At 38.6% G+C, this 11,748-nt stretch overlaps 1 protein-coding gene across 1 annotated transcript in view; it reads left to right on the top strand.

The window, feature by feature from the left end:
• dcc (DCC netrin 1 receptor) overlaps nt 1-11,748 on the top strand; it is a 270,121-nt gene that overhangs the window by 83,099 nt on the left and 175,274 nt on the right. Inside the window, exons 4-5 of the mRNA XM_020601173.1 lie at nt 5,014-5,164; nt 7,076-7,212. Of these exons, the coding sequence (XP_020456829.1) occupies nt 5,014-5,164; nt 7,076-7,212 (288 nt within the window). The remainder of the gene's footprint in view (nt 1-5,013; nt 5,165-7,075; nt 7,213-11,748) is intronic.

The following is an 11,748-nucleotide window of genomic DNA, read 5'->3' as shown; positions in this document are numbered from 1 at the left end:
TTTTGCTATTTTGTTCTGAACATATCTGATATGAGATTTCCAGGAGAATTTGTCATCAACTATGACACCTAGAAATTTAATTTCATGTACTCGTTCTATATTAGCTCCCCCAATTTTCAATTGCAGTTCATTATCTAGTCTACGATTCCCAAATACCATACATTTAGTTTTATCCAAATTCAGAGATAGTATATTACTATCACACCATTTCTTTATCTTCTCAAGTTCCTGTGAAACCTGTCCAGAGAGTTGCTGTAGGTTTTCACCCGATGCCCATATGGTAGTGTCATCAGCAAATAAAACCACTTTCACTAAATCAGAAACCTTGCATATATCATTAATGTATAGTATAAATAATTTAGGTCCCAAAACAGAACCCTGAGGCACTCCACATACAATGTCCAGCTCACTCGATTGGTATTCACCCAACTTCACAAATTGCTGCCTCTGTGTCAAATAACTTCTAATCCATTTCAGAACCATTCCTCTGATCCCATATTTTTCTAACTTGTCCATTAATAATTCATGATTGATTGTGTCAAATGCTTTTTTTAGGTCAATAAATATCCCCATCGTGTATTTCTTCTCATCCATAGCACTTGTAATGTCCTCCATCAGGTCGGTAATGGCCAAAGATGTCGATCGGTTCGACCTAAAACCGTATTGGCAATCAGAGAGGATTTTATGTTTGTCAATAAATGTATCTAATCTGTTATTAAAGAGTTTTTCCAGAATTTTGGAAAACTGTGACAACAGAGGAACCGGTCTATAATTTGTGAAGTTGTGCTTATCACCAGATTTATACAGTGGAATAACCTTTGCTATTTTCATATTATTAGGGAACTGACCAAGTCGAAATGACATGTTAAAAATATGGGTTAATGGTTTGCATATCCCCTCAATTACCCATTTAACAGTTGTCATAGTGATGCCATCACTATCACTAGATGTTTTGTTACCACATTTATTCACTATCTCTATAATTTCCTTTTCAACTATGGGCTTCAAAAACATAGAACTCATGTTCCTTTCGATTGTATTATTATTTATAGTGACGGATGTATCATCTGTACAAATGCTTCTTGCTAAACCAGGACCAACATTCACAAAGAACCTATTAAACTTATCTACTACATCCTCCAATCTATTAACCGGTGTATCATTATCCATAAAATATTGAGGGTAGTTACTCTTGCTGGAACTGTTTCTAATCAATTTATTTAATATATTCCAAGTACCTCTCATATTTTTTTTATTATCCTCTAATACTTTAGAGAAAGATTGATGCCGCTATGGTCTTATTTATATGCAAAATATGAAGATAGAGCAAACAACTAGTTAGCTTAGCTTAGCTTAGCATAAAGACTGAATCAGTAGGAAACAGGTAGCCCGTCTCAGTCCGAAATTATTTGAGTCCAGCTAAAGCTCACTATGTGTCGTGTTTGATTAATCTGTTCAAAAACCTAAGTGTTAAAACAACCTGTTACCTCGGGCTGTTCCTTTACCTTTTTTCTGCACTCACATGTCTGTTATGTACACTGGAACTGTTTTAGTTTGTTCCTCTCCATGTTTTTAGTGAACAGATCATTTTCATACTGAGAGACAAAATCTGTTGTCCAAAACTTTGTCTGAATTTAATATGAGGCTTTATAGCAAAACAACAACCCACACATCACAGCTTAGCAACTGAGTATTGGCTTGAGAAGAGGCTTGAAAAAAATCAAAACTATTCTTTAAAACTATGCAGTGTGCTCTGCTACCTGTTGCTAGGAAAACATTCAGCAGTTCAAATTATTTCACTTTCAGATTCTCAATCATTTTAGAAGAAATTCATTCATCATAGGACAAACAGCCCCTTGCTGTCTGATTAGCCACCTTTATTTTTAAAGGGTAGGTTCACATAGAACATGACACCATTTTCACAGTTAAATAAATAAATAACTTTTTTTTAAAAGTTAGACACAAACAGGACAAAATAATAACATGATGTAATAGCCCTCTTGTTGTAAAAGAAAACAAAGAGAGAAAAATTTACTGTGCAATGAATGAAATGAATTATCCAGTTAATGTGTTTGAAGACACATTAAAAGAAACAAAGAGAGAAAAATTTACTGTGCAGTGAATGAAATGAATTATCCAGTTAGTGTGTTTAAAGACACATTAAAAGGACAGTTCACCTTTACTTCAACATTTCAAATGTTTAAGTGCTGAAAAAGAATGGGAAACACAAAAATGATACAAGATATGGGCCAAATCTTTTCATACAGGTAGTTTGTCTTTGTCTGCCTTGAAGTGTATATTTTGTGTGTTTTGTGTGTGTGTGTGTGTGTTGGTATCAGAGAGCTCCTCCTCCTTATTGTGCTGCGGACAATGCATTGTTCACAGCCACCTTAAGCCTTGAGCAACGAATCCATGAAAACATTAAAGATGTCACGTTGGTGCTCAGTGATAATCTCTGTGATCACTCGCTTCGTATGCATCTCTGTTACCAAAAGAAAAAAATCTGCCATGTGGACATTTCTTCTGTTTCTTCTTCTTTTATCCCTTCATGTTAAGCACTGAGATTTGTGCTGATGTTCTGCTTCTTTTGTTTTCTGTTCTTGAATCCTGAGGTCATCCAGCTTTACATCTTATATATTTTGTAGTGGTAGTTGTGTGTATGTGTGGTTGTGTGTGTGTATACATATATCATTTTAAATGTTGAATTTAACTTAAATTTTATTTAAAAAGATGAAAAAATATGTTAATCAACAAATTAGTTTAAGTAAAAATAAAAAACTACAATATAAAATTAGAATGATTTGTAATATATTAGCAGTAAAATGTAGCGTATAATCAAATCTAGAGCAAAATATAAACATCGTGATGGTAAAAAAACAAAGCACTTGCATGTAAAGCACCTAATCCCACCTCTCACCCTTTTGTTCAGAGAATCATAAATTGCTAAAGTGTAAATCAGATAAAACATTTTTATTTCAGGCTGAAGAAATGAGCTAAAATGATTAAATGTTCATTTATAGTTGAAGATTATTAGAATATTACCAGAATATTTTAGGTTTAAGGTGTGTATGTGTCACGGTGTGTGTGTCGGCGCCGCAGGGCGTTCTGATGTAACTTCCTGTCTCTTGAAGGAAATCATGTCTTCCTTCTTTGAGGAGCTTCCAGCCCTCGGGCCAACCTGAGGGCAAACACAACCTGACCCATTTCAGGAGTGTGTCTGTGTGAGTGTGTGCGTGTATCCTCGGGCCTCTGTTTTTGTTAGATACATAAGATCATATAGAAAATCTGAGTCTGAAGATGAAAGTGTCGACCTATGTCAGCTTTTTCAAAATCCAGCATGGAATGGTTTGGGATTCAGACAGCTAGTCATCTGTGTCAGTGGATTAGAGACAGTGTGAGATCATCTGGTTTGCCCATCAAAGAAGTAGCACCATCTTTAGGTCAAAATACCAGTTTGTCCAACAGCCTCAAATATACTTTAGAATCTTTTCCACTGCCTGGTACCGGCTCAGCTTGACTCTACTCGCTTTAGGTACCAGGCTCTTTGTTTTCCACTGCAGATTGTACCCTCTCAGTGTAGCTGGTTGTCTCAGAGATGCTCCATGAAACTGCTGTGAAGTCATTGTCCCATGATGATGGCAGAGGAGGCTCAAAGCTGTTAAAATTACCCTAACCCACTTTATTAAGTTTTGATATTTTGTCAGATGAAAAAATAATCATCTCGTTTTCAAATATGTATTCAGTCTATCCAAGCAAAGCCAGTTACAAATTTGCACCAATGTTTTTGGAGATATGCTGACCCCCTAACCTGCCAGCTAGCTAGCTCATCTTAGCAAGCACAGCTATAGCCATTGTGCTCATATTATCACATTCACTATGGGCTATGTGATAAGACATATGATGTGGAGCTTCACTATAATGGTTATATTAAATGGTAATATAAAAATACCAAGGCCTCTGTCACCATAAATATTGCCATCTATAACACTCATGAGAGAGAAGTGGTAGCTACTATTGAATGAATAAAGAATGAGCGACTGGTGTCATTACATATAAATATCCTGGTTAATCAGTGGCAACATTTTTGCAAAGTAATGATGAATATGTGGTACTGAAAGTACCTGGGACCTATATTTATTGTGACCTCTTGTCCAGATTTCTCCAAGAGGTTTGTCTTCTTGGGTGGATGTAAACAATACTGATTGGCCCTCCACCTCTGTTCTCAGAACCTCCTTGTCCATTCAGCACCAAGGACAGTGACCACACTGACTGTTCTCACCAGGCTGATTCACAGAAATACACTAAAACTATTGTATATCTCTCTGTTCAATGGACCAACAGCTGTTGGCAGCTTATGCACTATTAAATCAGTGGGGAAGCAAATTGTTTTTATTTATTTATTATTCCTTATTATTATTATACCTTGGCCTATGATGCTTTCCATGGAAAAACCTTCACCACAGTGAAGTTGGGAATCTTCAGTAGAAAAAGACTGAAGCCTGACACATTTGTGCCTCTCAGAGACACATTTACAGAAAGGAAGAGCCCCTGTGCTGCAGCATATAATGAGATTTTAGGCAATAGTGTGCTTAGTGTGCTTCAGACATTGTAGCTACAGTTTGAAGAATACCCTTTATTGTTTTATAGCTCCATAAAGAGCTGGTTTTCCCAGTTTGGTGTTGTCTGGCCTGCACAGACCTCAGTCCCATCCAGCACCTTTGGTATGAACCAGAATGCCAATCAGGGCTTATCAGTCGCCATCAGTGTTGGAGCTCACTGGTGCTTTTGTGTCTGAATAGGAACAAATCCCTGCTGCCTAGTTCTAATATCTCAAAGGCAATTCAGAAGAGTGGAGGTTGTTATAGCAGCAGATTAATATTTGTGGTTTCGGAATTATCTTTGATTAACACATATGGCCAGAATGGTCAGGTGTCCACGTAATGTAATGTAATGTATCTCAGAACATGGGCCATGTTTCAGCTTTTCACTCCCCCCTCTCCGTTGCTCTCTCAGAACCCGGGGTGAGCAGGAGCCTCCAGTTCCTCCAGCGTCCATCCAGAGTAACAGCTCTGCTGGGTACCGATGCCGTGCTGGAATGTGCTGCCTCTGGATACCCAACTCCAAGCATCCAGTGGAGGAGAGGAGAAGAACTGATCCAGAGCTGGTGTGTCTGATTGACTACCAAACAGACTGTGTTCATATCAGGCTTAGCCTAGCCTTAGATAACTATGTCTGGACAACACTGTCCCAGTCCCGGTATATTAGAGCCTCACATGCATGGCCCAGTTATTTGTATAAGTCTGGTGATATATATGTATATATTTTTTTCTTGTCAACCAATTCCATGTAATATCTCCTATTAACAGGTTCTGTGTGTGCAACCAAAGCTTGATGTATTGTAATACTCTCTGCCATAGAGCTCCATTGTTGTCCAGTAACTATAAATAAATCATCATGTCACTGAGCCACAATGCTGCATGCAATAGACTGCCATAGTAGTGAGTCCTAAAACCTGGAACTGAGTTAGCATTTTTGCACTTATGGTTCCCTCACCCTGAAGTCTTTGGGATTTTTTATTGGGTTTTTGTTTAGAGGGCTGAATGGTCTGTGGTTAACACAAGGCCAATAGATTTTCACAGTTTGTTCTATGAAATAAAATATGTCAGTAAATACCAAGCAGCAACCTCTGAGGCTGAGAAATGAAGCCAAAGTGGAAGTGCCAAAATCTGCAGTTTTTTGAATGGCCACTTGAGGCTGGCTCCAAAAAGGACTCAGTCCCCACAGACTCCCATGTTAAATTGCCAAACTTTATAGCAGAACAACCTGGTACATAAATAAGAAATAAACATGTTTACAACCTGGTACATAAACTGATTAGGTCCTTATAGCTAATTTCCCCTTCCATGATAACTGTATTGGGGGTGAATTCTTTAATAATTCCCCAGTTTAAATTATATTGAGACTAAGTTATGTATTATTAACAGCATGGCTAGTTTGAGTGATAAGTGTGAGGGTCCTGCCATTGGTGGCTGGCCGCTAGTTGTCTCATGAGCTCCACTCATGCTCCACCTTTTTGCCCATTTTTGGATTAGACATAGCAGGTAGAATGAACTGCTACCAAGATCGCAACAGCCAGACTTCATAGCTGTTCTTCAGAACACCAGTGGGTGACATCACAGTGGGTTTGTCCAGTTTTTATATACAGTCAGTGGTAAATACCTGACTCATGATTTTTAATGCCTTTAACATTTTTAAAAATGTAAAAAAAAATTCAAAATTAAAACATTTTTAAAAACTAAAAAAGGTGGTTGCTAACAAGTGGCTAAATGAGACCACAGAGGCTATCTGGGACAGTAACCATCATCACACTGAACAAAAAGGCTCATCTACTCAGTAGCCTGCTTTACAGTCTCATTATTTTTCAACTCATGTCCTTGCAAACTATTCTAACTAACAGACATAGCCGTGATCATTAGCTATATCAGGTCATGCTAACAGGAAAGGATTGTGGAGAACAGGTAAGTATGCTAAACCAAATTGCAAGTTGGAAGCCATGGTTTTGAAGTCATGGGACTGTGGTATAGTTCATTTATAGCCTAACAATAGCTCTCTACCTTTGGTTATTGTATTTGGGCTTCAAAAATCATAAATGTGGTGTTCACATGTCAAGATGATCTTGCTGAACAAAACATGTAAATATCATAAACAGTTGTTTGTCACAGATCATAGTTTTTGCAATAATCCAAAATCTTATGTAAAAAATCCCATTGGCTTTTTTTGGAGGGAACCAGGATCATACTAACTTCTGGGTCGGCCTACAAAAACACATCATCCCTACTACACTCTATGGGTAGCATGTTCATTACCATGAAAACATCCACACACACTTGGTTCATTACATCAGAGTGCCACAGACAGGGTAGGGAAGCAAAAGATTTGTTGGCAGTGAGATAATATAAAATTAATGAGACTGATCCTTTAAGTATCAGATGGATTGTGTGAGTTATCATCTGACGGAACAAACATACAAAAAGAAGACAAAATGAAAATGACCTCACTCTTTCTGTCCCTGTAGGAATAAGAAGTACTCTTTGCTGGCTGGCAGTAATCTGATCATCAGGAGTGTCACTGATGATGACTCTGGCAGTTACAGTTGCACAGCCTTCAACAAGAACCACAACATCACTGCACATGCAGAGCTCAGTGTGCTGGGTGAGAATTTTTTTTTAACCTATATGTTGGTAGTAAAAGTAGAAGGAAAACAGGAAATGAACGAAGAGGAAGGATACCATGCAACAGAGGTCCCCACTTGACTTGAGCTAGGAATGTTGTGTGTTGTGTCTTAAAACCCTAGACAGTTAGCATGCTCGCACTTACACCCTAAAATCCTTTTATACCTTTAAGAGGGATCTCACTCTGTTCAAAATACACATATATCCTCACACATGTAAAAATATAAGGACACACAGCTCTAGTGCTCAGCGCTGAGTGGAAAATAAAGAAATGAAGCCATGTCCCTTCTCAAAGGTCCTAAGGGAAGCAATTTTTTAAAAGAAATCCTGACTGGAAACCGTTAACAGCCTGACAGTCTAAAAAACAATAAAAATAAATAAAGCTGAATAAAAAAAAGTCATCCTCATCCCTCCACTGACAGAAACCCTTCTGGCTACAGACGTTCGGGGACTGAGAATCACACCCAGAATCAAATGCAGTCATGAAGTATAAAATTGGAGCTGTCTTTTTTGCTTCAGGAGGTATTCATAAATAAAATATGTTTGTATTTATTGTCTAACAGCTCTTCAGCTGCTGGTGGATTCACACACTGAAGCTGCTCATGTATTCAGGTGAATTTCGACATCTGCACAGCAGCTGATTGTTGGTGCGGTTAAAAGTAAACACAGTGAAGGATATAGTTTTGTTGTCCTTTTATTGGATTTCTATAACAAGTAACAAAATATGACAACAACATTCTTTTAATATGGGTCTGAACATCCTTACACTGTTATCGTGCAGTAATGTTGCTTTTATGTTGCGACAAACACGTTAATCCTGTAAGTGAAATAGTGTGACCACGTGCCTGAAAATGATGCAAATTAAAATAGTTTCTGTTCTTGATTCCTACTCATGGATGGATTACTGGACAGGCCTACTGCATACAGGCCCAGGGGCCGTGATGGCTAAGGATGTCCCTGCAGTTTCTCTGCAAAATATCCCAGAAAAAGACACAAAACAACCCCAAAAAGATGCAACAGCATCTAAAACGAGATGCAACATATCCTCAGAAACAAATGCCAAATGACACAAAGTGATGCTAAATGTCCACAAAGACACACCAAACCACTGCAAATAGATGCAAAACATGTTTAAAGAGATTCTGTTTCAGTCTTAGGTTTTGTATGCAGGAGGGTGAGGGCCTTTGTTAGGCGGGTCCCTGTCTGTGCCCAGGGACCCATTGTATCATAATCTACCTACTGTATGTCCCTACTAAACAGCCAAGTGGTCTCTTCCAGCTGAATAACTGTAAGTGATATGAAACCAGAGGCACAGACAAAGTTATACTGTATGTACATAGATATATACTGTAAATGTGTGTGCATTGAAAGTAATGTTGTTGCTGTTGTATTGGGATAATAAACTGACAGAGCTGTGAGGCTGCTTTTAAACACTGTATGGCCTTTTACACTAAAGAAAGGATTCAGTAAACCTCTCTAGCATATCTTCAGGTCACTGCGTGATATGAAATGCTCAATTTACTATAATGTTTTTGTGGAAAATAGTAGCCTCATAATAGATAAAAAGTCATTTTGTTTTACAACGCAGGTGAAGATTTGTGCAGTGACAGTTTTGATCTGTCCCTACTAATTATTGGGGAAGTTCAAATTTGCATACAAAAGTTTTGGCTTCTAACAAAAGGCTGAAATTGATTTTTATTCATTTCAACTGGAACAAACCAGCACTCTCTCGCACAAAATCACCTTGTCTTGAGGGCTTGGCAGACAGGATTTTACATTATTTCATCTTCCGTTAGCGTGATTGCAAGGTATACAGCAGAACTATGATGTTCCTCTTACAAAGTGACAAACAGGAATGTGCATTTACACATATTTGAATTGAAAACTTTTCTTTTTCTTTGATTTAAGACTAAGTAACTTTCTTGGAAATTCTCGGAGTAATACATCCATGGTTATTTGTCCCCATAAGGCGAGTGTCTTAGGAAATCTAACAATGGAGACAAAATGTTGGATTGAAAAGGGTTTGTTGAGGGAAAGTAAGGAATCATCTGTTAAGGTCTTTTGAGTTCATGAAGAGATTTGAATCTTCTATCATTATTAATGTAGTCCCAAGTTATTGTCTTGACCACACATAATTCCTATACAAGATTTTGAACACACAGACTATCATCAGACAGCTATTCAACTACAGTTGGATCATGCATTGTACCTTTAATGAAAGACAGACAGATTTTTCTGTGCGCACAGAGTTAAAATCATACAAACAGAAGCAGCTGTTGTTTGTTTGACTCTCGGGAGAAAATCTGCAAATTACTCTTTAAGTGTTTTCAGTCTCCTTCCAGCTGGGCCTCTCTCCTTACGTCTGTCCTTTTATGTCTTTGTCTCAGCGTCCTGCCTCAGTCTGTCTCTGTGTTCACATCCCATTCATATTCTGTTTACACTCTGCCTGCAAACATCACATGATGTTTACACTAAACAGGAGGAGTCTGTGTCTGCAGTATGTCACGTCTGGGATCTGATCATAAAGTGTGGTGTTCTGACATGTAAACATTATGGCTGTGGTTCCCAAAAACATGTCACTGCTCAGATGATAAGAGGATCTATTAGATCTTCTTAAAGTCACTAGATGTTTTGCAAAAGTATTGTACACTAAAACACTTTGTGTATGAAAAGTCCCAATCTGCAGTTAGTTCTTGCTCTAGACTTCTATTTATCGTGTCTTACCGTGCTCATGCATGGACCTGTTGCTAGTGGTCTCTGCCTGGTCTGACCTTTATTATCACCTCAGCTCACTGTCGGTGTGTTGTCCATCCTGCATTCACATCTCCTGGGCTCTGGTCATCTCCGTCACCCTGGTTGTTTGTCTACCACCCTGTCAAGTTATCTTTTTTATTCTTCTCCTCCATCCTTGCCTGTTCTTCTATCCACGTTGCTTCTCTGCCCAAGGTTGTTTGTGTGTAGTGGAATGAATTACATTAAACCTAAAACAATGTTAACCTGGGCTTATGCCTCGAGTACGTGAACTGGAAGAGGCTATGGAGGATATTTACTAAAACTGGTGTAAATTACAGTCAGGTGTGCAAAATACTGGCACTGCAAGTTTTCAGTGTAGCGCTGTATTTAACCATTCTGATGATGCAAATGAGCACAACCGCAGCTGTTTGAATACAAATTGAACTTGGTGCCTGTAACATGTATGTGTGTAACAAGAGGGAGCATAAAAGAATGTTTACAATGACTGAACTTTACTGTATATGGTTGAAGAAAACATATTTCAGAATGGTCTCCAGCCAGTCAAATCATCCTTTATTTTGTTTAGTGAATGAAGCATTAGTTTGACCTGAAAGCCTGTAAAAGTCCCTCACATACTCCTCTGGTGAGCGATACAATTTACAAACACTCACTCGCTCCTCAAAGATGTTGTTAACGCAGACGAAGTCTCAGATGACTAACAGCTGCCACACTGACAAGGCTGGAAATTTTACAGCTGCTTTCTCCTGAATTTTAGCCAGAGTTCCTTCTGTTACAGTGATGATTAATCAGGTGCTGAGGCTATTTGTATGAATTTCCATTCTCTTTTCCCTGTTTTTGCATCCCTGATCAGGGACACCTTAAAATGCATATTACAGGAGACCCAAAACACAAATTTTGTGGTGCCACTTTACTAAAACCTTAGTAAATACAGTATCTGCCTAGGTTTGGTCATGTTTTGCTGGGCTCATGTCACAACCCTCTGAATTGAAAAGTGACTGTGCTTGACCATGATTTGGGTTGATCCTGCAAAACTAAAAGTTTTTTGATTAACTTGAGTTTGCTTCACCTGTCTAAGACAGAAATTTATACCTCCTACCTGAATTTATGTTTTTGTTGAACAAAAAAGTAATACAATAACCCAGATGTTTAATCTTTTGGAAATATTGAACCATGTTCCTTTCCATGACTTACCTGAGTTATATTATCCATTGAATTCAGACATAGTCTTTTTTTTTACCGCCTGCATTTGGGTGCAGCTCTGCTGCCATTCGACAATAGCGGCTTGAAATTATATTGCACTTTTAAAAGAAAACTCATTCACCAGTGTTATATTAATTTTGAATCCTTTCATGAGGCTGGATGGATGGATGGAAACTGAGAATGTAAACAGTACAGGTCGACAGTACATCACGTATTTCCTTGTAATAAACGCCTCAGCTGTTTAGGAGTCTGATGGCAGAGAGAAAGAAAAAGTTTTTCAGTCTGGAGGTCCTACACTTCACACTTCTCAACCTCCAGCCAGAGGGTAGGAAGGTGAACAGTCCGTGCTGGGGGTGGGTGGGATCTTTGAGGATGGTGGCAGCCTTCCTACACACCCTACGGTGGTAAATGCTCTGCAGAGAGGGCAGTGGAGTCCTGGTGATCTTCTCCCCAGTCTTTACCACTCTCTGCAGGCGCTTGCGGTCCATAGCAGTAGTGCTTCCATACCAGACAGTGATGCAGCTGGTCAAGATGCTCTCAATGATGCAGCTGTAGAAGTTGC

Source organism: Monopterus albus, unplaced genomic scaffold, assembly GCF_001952655.1.
Source record: "Monopterus albus unplaced genomic scaffold, M_albus_1.0 scaffold50.1, whole genome shotgun sequence".
Classification (NCBI taxonomy): Eukaryota; Metazoa; Chordata; class Actinopteri; order Synbranchiformes; family Synbranchidae; genus Monopterus; species Monopterus albus.
The sequence above is the reverse complement of the archived record's forward strand: the minus strand, read 5'-3'. Positions and strand labels throughout refer to the sequence as shown.